Below are 12393 nucleotides of genomic sequence, written 5' to 3'. Positions count from 1 at the left end.
GCGCGGCTTCTTGACGTCTTATTCTCCGTAAGCCACCTTGCGTAAGCCACCGCTCCGCTAAGAGACACGACTCTGCCCTCAGTTTTCCATAGCTTACCCCCACCTGCAGGGATTTCTGAGCCAGGTTTCTCTCGCTCAAAGTGAATGTAGTTCCTAGTTTTATCCCTGGAGGATGAGGTGGTTATAGAGGTCTGGCCAGTCATCCACCAGCCCCTGCTATTTTGATTAAGACATTGGTCGAGTGACAGCCTCGCTTGGAGCCTCAGTTTAACCATCTGTGAAATGGGAAGATTATTAAAAAAAATCTTCCCTGAAAATGCCACTCATTCAATGGAGGATTCAATGGGAGAACATAAATTAATTGCCTGGAGCATAAATAATTAAGGTCTCCCCTCCCAATTCTTGCCTTTGCCGTTGTTTCAGACTTAGGGAACTATGGCCCAGAGAGGCAAACTGTTTGGCTTGAGGTCACACAGCAATAAGACCCAGCATAAAACCTAGGCTTCTGTCCTCCAAACGAAAGGGGTTTAAGAAGAAAGGAGATACAGGAAGGCCCTTCCTATTACCAGGGTTTCTTAATTTGGGTTCACAGATCTCCCTCCAGTCCAGTCCAGGGACAGGGTTTAGAAGGGTCCATGAATTTGGATGGGAAAAAAATTACATCTTTGTTTTCACTCTCCTCTAATTGAAATTTAGCATCTTTTCAGTAAAGAATGTAACTGACCATAGTATAATAGTGATAGTACCTGTGACTCTGTTACTAATAGAAATCACAGAGATTTTTATATCATATTATAGATGTTGTACATTTCTTGAAATATCATGTAATCTCATCTCTATCTCAAAATCATGACTGTCATTAGACTCTCCATTAGATCTCACAAGGATCATATATATTACTATAACATATTTGCTTTTCCATATTTTAGTAACTATTTTTCAATATAGTCAATATTTTGTGGCTCTAGGTATTTTATTTTATGCATTCAAAAGATATTGTTTTCTGAGAAAAGATGCATAGGCTTCACCAGATCACCAAACAGGTCCATGGCACACAAAAAATGTTAAGAACACTTGTCTTCAACTCTGGGCTCCAGAGGGACAAAGACTTGGTCTATTCATGTTTCCTTGTTGTAGTCCTATCACCGAGTTTCTATCAGGCACACAGCAGGTGCTCAGTAATGTTTACTGAATGAAAAATAGGATGCTTCCTAATGAAAAACAGGATCCTCCACACCCCCAACTGAGGGAGCCACTGATGGCCTTTTTGATCACCAAAGAAAGAGGGATCTAGTTTCCTGAATCTAGTTTTGTCCCTGCCAATCTGCTTTTATTCACAGAAGTGGGTGGTACTTTTAAGGTCTGGCCCCAGGAAGTCCTTGGAACCTTACCCTCAGGAGCAGGGCCCTCTGCTCCAAGGGCGTTGGGTGAGTTGTGAAGGATACAAGGACAAGTAGCTTCAGCATGGGAAAGGCCCTGGGGCACATTGGGCCTATGACTCCTCATTCTCCTCCTGGTTTCTGTTTGGGGTCCCAGCAAAAGGGCCTGTCTTCACTGGTCTTCAGCAAAGACTGTATTTTGGAGTTGGATGTGACCTTAAAGACCTTCTAGGAGAGTCTTCCCTTTTGGAGGACCAGACTAGGAAGGACCTGAACGAAGCCACACCACACAGTGAGGAGTGAGGGCACAGGGAAAAGATGTCACCCTAGGCAAAGAACATCTTCTCCTCCCATGCCTCAGTCCAGGACATGAGCATCCTGGCCAGCTATATTAGAATCCCATAATTGGGTCCTAACAGTGTCCCTGAAGTCAGAGGCCCTCTCTAACAGGGTGAGTGAAGAGGGGCCTCAAATGCCAGGATGAGGGGCTAGGGATTTGATTAGAGAAACAGAGGAATCAGGTAAGAGCATGATGAAGGCCAGGCTTCAGAGGTCTGCTTCAAAGCTAGACTCCATCTTGGGATCTTAGGCTGGTTGCTTCTCCTGGGCTGATCCCCCAGCATGATTAGCCTATTTGCAGATGGGAAAACTGAGACCCTCTATAGAGGGTGAGGAAGTCACGTTGCGAGCCAGAGTATATTGAGGCAAGGATACCCAGGCCGTCTCTCTCTTGAACTGACAGGGATCCTTTTGCCAGGCTGACCTCTTCCTGGCCCACTCCAGGTCCTTTGCCCCTCCTGCTTACTCTGCCCCTCCACTTCATCACATACTCATTGGGACTGGCTCCAGATACTGCACATAGGTGTCTTTTCCCTCTGCACAAGATGCCTTGACTCAGCATCCTGCACACTCAGCTCTGGCCCTGGGGCAAGATGTTCTCCTTTCTGAGCCAGAGTCTCCTCTATCCACTTCTGACAGTGTGGTCCCAGGTCAGAACTAGAGGCATCCAAGCTTCCATGCTCTCCCCAAAACATTTATCAGAATCTGGAGTATGTCCAAGATCTGGTACTCCAACCATTTCACAGAGGAGGTCCCACAGCAACCTGGCAGTCATCCCTGACTTCTCTCAATCCCTCTCTTCCTATGTCTAAAGCCTGTTGATTCCAGCATCTTAAAATCACAGAATACACACATTTCTCGTACAGGAGAATTCCAATTAATTTATGTAGATACTTCCCCCTTGAGGAGTTGGAGGATAACTCCCCACTCCCTAAGCACGGGCTACACTTAGTGGCTTCCTTACAAAGAGTACAGTATGGAAGGTGGGGGAATGGAGTAATTTTACAGTGGAGAAACCTGACATATACTACCTAAGCCAGGTGATCAGGTTAACATCAACAGTGATAAGGCATATCGATAGCGTGTACCCTTGATAGGATATGAAGAGAATGGTACTTTATTTCTGTGGTCTTCCTTTCCCAAACCCATAACCCCAGTCTAATCATGAGGAAAACATCAGACAAATCCCAGTTGAGGGACATTCTGCAAAATACCTGACTAGTAGTCCTCAAATGTTGATGACTCCAGGTCATCAAAAACAAGAAGTGTGAGAAACTGTCACAGCCAAGAGAAGTCTATGGCAACATGATGATTAAATGTAATGTTGTGTCCTGGATGGCATCCTGGAACAGAAAAAGGAAATTTGGTAAAAACTAAGGAAATCTGAACAAAATATGGAATTTAGTTAATAATAATGTATTGATATTTGTTGTGACACATGTATCATACTAGAAGTCCAATGCGCTATCCATTGTGCCACGGAGCCACCTGCATGTATCATACTAATGTAAGATGTTAACAATAGGGGAAACTGGCTGTAGGGTATACGGACACTCTCTGTATTATCTTTGCGATAATTCTGTAAATCTAAAACTTCTAAAAGAAAAAATTTATTTTAAAAACCTTCCATTATTGCCCCCATCACGCCACTCTCACCTTAGGTATAGCGTCAGCTTCCTCACTGCTCTCCCTCCCTCCAATCCATGCTCCGGGCAGCCAGCAGAGGGCATTCTGTAAAACGCAAATCTGACCAGAGTCTGAAGACTTCCAGCAAAGTAAGGGCGTCGGATGGAAAGTTCGGGAGGTATATTACAGAAGACATACCTGGATATCTGTGTAAATTATCGTTATGATCCAGAAAGAATCTGGGAGGTTTTTCTGGTGTCCGTGGAAATAAAGTTACTGTATCCAAAATTTAAAGCCACTGGGCCTGTCTTTCAGACGCCCAACTCCCGACCACCCCCCACCCCCCACCCCCGGTCACACAGCTACATAGTAATTTTCCTTTGCTTTTCTTTTATCTCTATGCAAACTCCCCAGCCTGGGCTGTCTTTTCTTGCCTTCTCTCCCAGGTCCAGCTCCAGGGATCCTACACCCCCTTCCTAAGACGAGAGAGCACTCCGGCATTATTGGATTGTTAAGTCCCGACCGGTATCATTTTTATTTTACTACATGCGAACAAGAAAAATGGATTCCTCTGGCTCCCCCACACTCAGCTCATACTAGGCCCGAGGAAAGGTTTGACGCACGATAAATAAAAAGATGAATCACTGAATAAATGGATGTTCTAGGGCCCAGGGCGTTCCTGTGCGCGTGCGCGGAGGGGAAGGCGTGGGATGCTGTTTGCTACCTGCCTGGGTCTGCTGCGGCCGCCCGGAGAGGGAGGGGCTTCCTCGGCCTCGCCTTGCCATTGGCCAGGATGGTCCGCATTGGCCTGACGCAACATTTCTGCGGTCCCGCGGAGCTCGCCCCCAGCCAGCCACCCCCACCCCACCCCCAGCAACTACCATCTTGCAGGCCACTGCGTAGGCGAGGCGGCTACTTGCGGGCCTGTGGGAAGGGAGACTGGCTGCTGGGGACCGCGCACCGGATGGGACAAAAGACTCGAAGCAGCACTCTGAATTTGCTCATAATTTTATTAGGATTACCAGGGTTCACAGGGAACGAGGCGGGACTTCTGGGGGAGGGGGACCAGAATACCGCAATGGCGAAGCGGCCTTGCATAGACACCGAGGCGGGCTAGCGGGCACAGCGGGGAAGGGCGAGGGATGGAGGGAAAGAGAGACGGGAGAACAGGGTGGCGGCAGAGACCGCCAAGGCCACAGCGGCCCTCCCCGCTTTGGGATCAAGGGTGTCCACTCCACACAGCACGAGGAGGGGATAGAGGGGCCCTGACCAAGGCATCACAATAAATACGTTTAGCAGCACACAGAAGCCTGCGGGAGAGGAGGGCCAAAAGGAAGGGGGAATCCCCCTTTCCCTCCCCGCAAAATAAGAACTCTGCAATTACTAAACCATAAAAATAATCTTTAAACCCGTGTACGAAGTCAGTCATCCCCCAGAAGTGCAATATGGGGCCGCTCGGCCCTAGCTGATAGGGAGGGCAAATGGGGCAGGGGGAGAGGGATACAGAGAGGCAGCCCCCGCAAAGGTAAGACATTTATCCCGTTTTGCCCCTCTTCCCCGGGTTGGCCCAAGGGTTTGGGACCTGAAGCACCTCCTCCATGTCGGAGTCTTCCCCTCCTTCTGAGTCTTCTTCGATTCCTTCCTCCTCCTCGCTTCCTTCCTCATCATCACTGTCCTCACCTTCTTGCTCACTGCCTGTACAGGGGAGAGAGAAGTAAGGAGGGAAAAATGGAGGAGGATGGTTAGGTGGACAGGTAGATGTCACTCTTAACAGGGAACAGAGTCCATCGTCAGGGCTTTTGAGGGGCGGGACCATTCGCCAAAAGCCTCTGCTTGGAACAAGCAGCCAAGTCTGTGTGAACTCAAGTCCAGAAAGTAAGGGCAAGTGGGAGGGAAGCAGGAAGGCAGAGTGGGATGCCTCTGTCCTATCAAAATTGATACATCTCTGAAAGTAGCTTTTTCACCCCCTGTATGCAATGTGTGTCTCTTCCTGAGCTCTGACCTCAGCTGAATAGAACTTCTGTTCATCCAGAGGCAGCTCCCTCTCTCTTTCTCCCCAGTCTGATCCAAATAGGCCTCAGTCTGTCTTCTTCAGCCCAATTCCCCACCCCAGCTCCCACCCTAGGGTTGTACAGATAATTCTGCCTCCCCTTCTCTGAAAGAAGAGATGCCACCGAGTAGGAGGGTATGGGGCCAGCAATTCTCTCCGTTTCCCTACCTAGAAATATGTCTAGATTGTGTCTACTCGCTCATTCAATTCCTCCTTCCTCAGTGCCCTCAATGGAAGTTTGCCAGGGATCCCATGGCCAAAACCCCCAGGAGTGGTTGGTCTTCCTGCACCTTCCACCTACCCCAAGGGGCTGCCTCTCCTCCATCTGCCTGCCTACAGCCAGGCTCAAACATATCCCTTGTCTGCCCTCTGCCATCCCCTTCCTAGCCAAGGTTTGACTCTACTGCCTTAACCCCTGTTCATTTCTTTCCCATTCCTACTGTGGTCTGGCTCTACCCCCACCAATCCATTGAAACTACTCTTTCCAAGGCCACAGATGATCTATTCAGCCCCCAATCCAATGGACACATCCCAGTCCTCATTTTACTTGACCTTTCAGGAGCACTGGACACCGGTGACAATCCCCTCCTTCTCAGAATGTTCCACGACCTAGTGCTTCTCCTAACTCTACTCTCTCAGAGCCTCAGTTTCCCCATCTATAAAAGGATTAGTAGTACCTACCTCATAAGAGTTGCTGTGAGGATTAAATTAGTCAAAGCAAGAAAACCACTTAGAATAGTGCCTGGCAACATAGTAAATACTTCATTAATGTTAATTGGACCCAATTAATGTTAACTAGCTCCAGAATCCAGAGGTAGGATTCTACTCTGGCTTATCTCCTTTCTTTACAATTTCTGACTTCCCAGGCATATCACCAACCACTTGCCTCTAAGCCACCCGTACCTTATGTCCAACAAGCCCTTCCAACTCCATGTTCCTCCCTGCATCCCATCAATCCCACCACCACGCCCTTCCCCATCCCAGGAAATGGTGCCTCCTTTGGCCAGTCATCCAGGCCAGAACCAAACCTAGCAGTCACCTTAAATAGCGCCTTCTCCCTCAACCCCCCATATGCAACCCTTCTTCAGCATTTCCCAAAATGTATTCTTTGGTGGACAGTGAACAATGGCCTTTGTGATCAAGATGTTTGGGAAATGCTGACTTCCACAATGTTTAAATAGGTTTCGTAGAGCAGGACTTATCAGAGCCTTTAAGGTGCCAACATACATGTGACTCCACATAAGGATATTATTGTATGCAGTATTTCCCCAACATATTTGACCACTGAACCTTTTTGTGAGCAGCTTTGGAACCAGTGAAGGGTCCTCAGATGACAATTTGGGAAACCCTTCCCAACATACTATGCATTTTCACCCTTCCAGGTTCTTTTTCATGTGATCCCTTCCACCAAGAATGCCCCATAATGCTCCTTAATGTGAAGGCAGCCTCCAATTCAAATGTCACTTCTTTTCTCTAGTTCTCTCCTTCTTGATTCTGGAGATAGAATTAGCTCCTCCCTCCTCTGGACTCACTGAGCACACTGTTCACTTCACCCCCAGCCCCCCAAACAAGCCTGGGAGTTCCCAGAAGGCCAGGGCTGGGTACAGAGTGTGCTGAATTGCAATATGTTTGACATTTTTTCCCCTCTCTCTGTGTGAGAACCTGTCTTACTTTGTATATCACCCACTGCCTCCTATCTCTTCTCTCTGCTTCATTTGTCTTGTGCTCTGTTACAACCTATCTACCCATCACCAAGAATTGAAATTTGTTTTGGTTTTGTTACATTTGTGAGCTAAATGTTCCCTGACCTTGCTCTATTTAAAAACTTACTCAGAATGCTTTTTTCTTTTCTCTACAAGAGCAGATTGTGCTCATGCCTTGATACTCTGACCATGGGCAGATTTTCTCTGAGAGAAGAGAAAGGAGGTAAGACAAGAGGTGAGGGTCTAGCTCACCTTCCTCACTGCCCTCCTCTTCTTCCTCCACTGATGATTCTTCTACGGAGATGTTCTCTACCTCGTCCTCATAGTCATCCTGGTTGGCGCTGTTATGGTGATCCTTGTCAGAGTCTTCAAGGTCATTCTCATAGTCTTCAATGTCTCTGTCGTCATCATCGCTGCCTTCATTGTCACCTTCATTGCCATCATCATCACTACCTTCATTGTCACCTTCGTTGCCATCGTTATCTTCAATATCACTGCCGTCATTGTCTCCATTGTCACTGTCACTACTGTCCTGGTTGCTGCTGTGGTTGCCACTTTTGGGGTTCTCATCATCACCATTGGTGTTCTCGTCACCATCAGCGTTCTCATCGTTATCATCAGTGTTCTCTTCATTGTCATCAGTGTTGTTGTCTTCAGGGTTCTCATTGTTGTCATCGGGGTTCTCGTTGTTGTCATCAGGGTTCTCATTGTTGTCATCGGTACTCTCATTGTTGTCAGTGGTCTCGTCATCAGCACTCTCATTGTTATCAGTGGTTTCGTTGTCATTGGGGCTCTCATTGTCAGTGGTCTCACTGTCAATGCTCCCATTGTGGTCAGGGCACTCGCTGTCACAGAGGCTCTCGCTGATGTCAGTTATCTCGTTGTCAGTGGTCTCGAAGCAGTCAGTGGTCTCCATGAAGTCAGAGATCTTGATATCATGAATGGTCTCATTGTCGGTGATACCATCACTGTCTGAGGTCTCTCCAGTAATGTCTTCCATGATGTGATAGTCATCGGAGTCTTCCATGATCACCACCTCATATTCATCCCTGTTTTTACTGTGGGGAAGCCTGGGGTTGAGTATAGGGTTGGTGGGAGGTGGTGTTCCCAGAGCAGACACTGAAAGGTGGTAAGCAACTGGGGAGGCAGTAGGCTACAGGGGTTCCCAGGGACGAGGCTAGGTGGGGAAAGTCCTATTTCTGCCCCTGACTACATAACCTCAGGCCAATCACACCCCATTTCTGGGCATCACTCCCCACTTGTAAAACATAGTGGACTGGATTATCTCAAAGGTCCCTTTTGGCTCTACAAATACTGTGTGACACTAGCCTAGTCTTTGCCCCACCCCTAACAAACCACCTCTCAGCCACCAACCCCCACCATCACCTTTCTTCCTTTTCTTGCTTCTTTCTGCTTGCCCTGTAGCCCCCTTCTCCCATCATGTAGTAACGCACAGGGTTAACCCACAGGTCATTCTTGATAATCTGTTGAAAGAGATGGGGGAAGGGAGAACAAAGCTATGAGTACATGTCACAGAGCCTACTCCCAATACCCCATGCACCCAGGGGCAAGCTAGCAAGGCCTTCCCTGGCAATGCCAGGAGGGGCCCCACCTCAGCAATCCTGTCAGCCTCTGGGAGGCTATGGTTTGAGAACCAGCTGAAGAAGCTGTGGCTGGCATCCTGGTTCCTGTGCCTGTGGGCCTGAGGTTCCTGGCCCCGGTGCCAGCGAATTGGGGTGGAGTGAGACACCAGCCGGCCTGGGGGGAAAGGAGGCTATGGAGAGGGCGCTGGACAAGGATAGATGGGGCGGGGGGCATGAATTTGCTCTGGGACTGCCTCTTACCTGAGCGGCTGCGCTGGAACTCCTTGACGATCACCATATTTGTGAAGTAGGGGTTTGTCTGGAAGTACAGCTTCATTTTGTAGCCCATGGAGATATGTCTGAGATCCTGTACCTGCTCAGGGTGGGGGTAATGGTGGAATTCCCACCACACCGTGACCCCTCCCACCCAACCTCCCCTCACCTCCAAGGACCAGATTCCTTGCCCGGTCCTGGTAGAAAAGATATCTCTTTGGCCTGACCTGCAGATTGGTCAAGTAGCGGAAAATGTCTTCATCACGTTGGTTGATCAAGATTGAAATTTTGGGGTGGTTGAGGAACTGATGGAGGGAGCAGTTTAGGTCAAGGAGTGACTGTTCAATGAGAAGGAGGGAAGGAAGGCCAGTCAGGGCTAGGCAGGGCTGAACAAAAGAGAGGCTGGAGAAGGAGAATTCCTTTTGTGGTCAATGGGACATGACCCATACTTTTATTCCCATGATACTGTCTGTGTGGTAAGAGCCTATGTTTATAAAATGTCAAACCTCTGTATTAAGTGGCCTTGCCATGGTTCATATTTGCCGTGTGTTTGCGTGCTGGGAGTCTATGTCCAAGTGATGTTGTGTCTCTGGGTGTTGAGGGCTTGTGTTCACAAGACATTGTGTGCCTGGGGGCTGAAGGCCCATGTGCAAATGGTGCTATATCTGGTTGCTGAGGGCCTGTCATCACACGATGTTATATATATTTGGGTGTTATGGGTCTGTGTCCATATGATGTTGTGTATCTGAGTCTGAGGGTTTGTCTCCAGGTGATGTTATGGTCTATGTACTGAGGACCTGTGGCCACATAATACTGTGCCTGGGTACTGAGCGCCTGTGATCATGTGATACTGAGAGTGCCAAGGGTCTGTGTCCATATAATTCTATTAGGATGTTAAATCCATGTGTTCCTAACATGTTGCATGGTCCCCTAGAGATAAGCTTATCACCAATAGTGAATTCTTGTTATTTTTCCCTTTCCTTCATTTAACTCCTTTCTCTCCATTCCTAGCTACTCCTTCTCCTCATCCTTCAGGGCTCCAGTCCCTTTCTAGCCCCCTCCTCTCCAGCCAGAATTGGGGTTTGCCTAGTATCTAAGCAGAGACCTAGGCTTGCACAGCCATGTGTGACTTGGGCACCCTTTCTGGGCCATTTCTCTGCTGTGTGCCCTTCTCCTCCCTCTTCACTGTCTCTGAGTCAGTTTATCTTCTGTGTGACCCTCCCCTCCTCCTTTCACCATCTCTGGTCCAATTTTTCTGCTGTGCGCCCCTCTACTATCCTCCCCCTTTCACCGTCTGTGATCCATTTTCTTTTATGCTATGCTCCTCCTCTCCCCCTTTCCCATCTGTGGTCCAATTTTTATGCTGTGTTGCCCCCCTCCCCCCTTCACCATCTCCAGTCCAGCTTCTCTGATGTTTTGCCACACTCCTTCCATCCCTCCTCCACCAGACCTCGTCATTCTTCCAATAGGGGCCCGCCCCCACACCCTTTCACCCAGCCTGTCCCTCCCCCCCACCGCCCCCCATTTCTGGTCATGGGCTCCTGGCCCATGAATATAGATGACAAGGATACTGCTTTGACCCAGAAGCCTGGGATATGCTGGATGATGAGATCTCTGCGCTCCAGGAAGGGTCTTCGCATCTGGATGAACTTGCGCTTGAGACGGAGGAAGGCCTTGCCCGCCTTGATATTCACCGCCTCCAGGTCCAGCTGAATGTTTTCCAGCGCCTGCAGGATGCACTCTATCTTCTCGGCATTCTTCTCTCGGCTTTCCCTCTTCACCTTCCTGGGCTTCCTCTTCCTCCTCCTCCTCCTCTTCCTCACACTTTCCATTTCATCCTCGTCGTCGTCTTCCACGATGATGACGGTCTCTTCCCTCCCCCTTGGACCGGCTAACCTCTGGTACCCCCGCCCCCCTGCGCTACAGGTTTCTAGGGCCTTCTCTCCTGCAAAGCTGCTGGGCTCCGTCACCTGGAAGTCAATCTCCAGGCTTCCCCCAGAAACCTCCGAGGGAGAAAGCGTTTCCAGGCTCTCCGTGGGAGGGGGCGCCTCCCCGTACCCTGACTCGATCGCGGGCTCCCAGCCGGGACCCCCAGCCCCCAGGGTGAAGTACGCGCGGATCCCCCCCTCCTCCAGAATGACATAGGGCGGCGGCGGGGGCAGAGCGGGGCCCAGTCCCACCCCCCTCATGTCAGCCAGCACCTGTGCCGCCTCGGTTTCCTCCCGGAGCCTCGGGCGCTGCTGAGGTGGAGGCAGGGGCAGGCGCAAGAGAGGTGGTGGAGGCGGCGGCGGCGGCGGCGGCGGCGGCGGCGGCGGCAGCTCGCTCTGAGGGGTCTCAGAGCTACTGAGGCGGCGGGCCTTGGCCGGAGGCCCCTCGTCCGGGCCGTCCATCGTGACCGCGTTCGCACAGCTCAGGGGCTCGCGCTCGCCCCTTCGCTCTCAGCCAGGCCGCCGCTGCCTGTCACACCTGAAGCAGAGCCGCGCCTCACGCGACGAGCTCTGCTCTCAGCCTCGCTCTGGCGCTCCCTCCCACAGCGCCGGCCCTACTCCCTCCGCGCCAAGCGCCAGACCCCGCCCCCTCGTGACGCCAGGGGCCATCCCGCCTCTCCATTGGCTGCCAGCCGCCGCGGCTGCTCTCGCGGCCCCCCGCCCCCTGCCCGCTCGCACGCAATCTGCTTGCCAACACCGCACCTCATCACTTTCCCATTGGCTATCCTCGGGCCCGCCAGTCACCGGGCCACCTCCCTTAGCGACCTTAGAGACGGTGCAGGACTATTGGCCTCGGGGAGAGCTGAAGGGAAGAAGACCCTCTACCTCACCCTGCCGACGTCTTATCCAATGGGATAAGTACCAGTGGTTCTGAAGACCCAAACGCAAAACAAAAAACAAGCGCAAGCAGTGAGCAGGATGTGCTCAGATAGACTCGAGAGCCTCGCTGTCGTTCTCCCCCTCCTCTCCCCTCCCCGTCAGCAACTACGCACTTCTTAAATCTGCCCCTGCCCCAGCCCTGGCTTTCGCCCCTGCGGCGGCAAACTCGGAGGCGGCTCCTCGCGGCTCAGGGGGCACTCAAGGAGCCTGGGGTTTAGAAATCGAGGGTCTTTGGTTTGGGGCCAGGTTTTGACGTGGCGTTTCCCATTTCTACAAAATAGCTCTAGCAATAATAATCGCACCAAAAAAAGTAACTTCCTCTGCGTCATGAAAATGATTGTGATTCAGTTCATCTGCTAGATCTTTCTAGGACTTTCTATGTGTTCATCGACTCCATACTTCTCCTTCCCATCCTTTCCTTTCCATTTCCTCAGTGTATGCTGTTTTAAATTCTATTTTAGATTTTGGGGAGCCAGCTGGATGGTCTCTCGTGAGGCATGGTGGTGGGGTTCTGGCTTAGGTGTGGGATTCGCGTCAAGGATCTGCTCCTCACTTAAACCCTAACCAAATCAC

General features: G+C 50.4%; 1 protein-coding gene across 2 annotated transcripts; it reads right to left on the bottom strand.

Moving 5' to 3' along the window:
* Nucleotides 1-4334: 4334 nt before the first annotated feature.
* TSPYL2 (TSPY like 2) lies at nucleotides 4335-11479 on the bottom strand. Of its 2 annotated transcripts, none has more exons than XM_032620617.1 (7): nucleotides 10525-11479; nucleotides 9181-9258; nucleotides 8942-9053; nucleotides 8710-8855; nucleotides 8484-8581; nucleotides 7350-8155; nucleotides 4335-5039 (listed from the first exon to the last, which is right to left on the bottom strand). In XM_032620617.1, exons 1-7 carry the CDS (start codon nucleotides 11341-11343, stop codon nucleotides 4879-4881), a joined length of 2220 nt encoding a protein of 739 aa, XP_032476508.1. In that variant the 5' UTR covers nucleotides 11344-11479; the 3' UTR covers nucleotides 4335-4878. The 2 variants fall into 2 exon arrangements, with proteins under 2 accessions (XP_032476508.1, XP_032476509.1); XM_032620618.1 differs by having other exon boundaries at nucleotides 9181-9291; nucleotides 11155-11479.
* Between the last annotated feature and the right edge of the window lie 914 nt (nucleotides 11480-12393).

Source organism: Phocoena sinus, chromosome X, assembly GCF_008692025.1.
Source record: "Phocoena sinus isolate mPhoSin1 chromosome X, mPhoSin1.pri, whole genome shotgun sequence".
Lineage (NCBI taxonomy): Eukaryota > Metazoa > Chordata > Mammalia > Artiodactyla > Phocoenidae > Phocoena > Phocoena sinus.
Note: the sequence above shows the minus strand (reverse complement) of the source record. Positions and strands in the feature narration are given on the sequence as shown.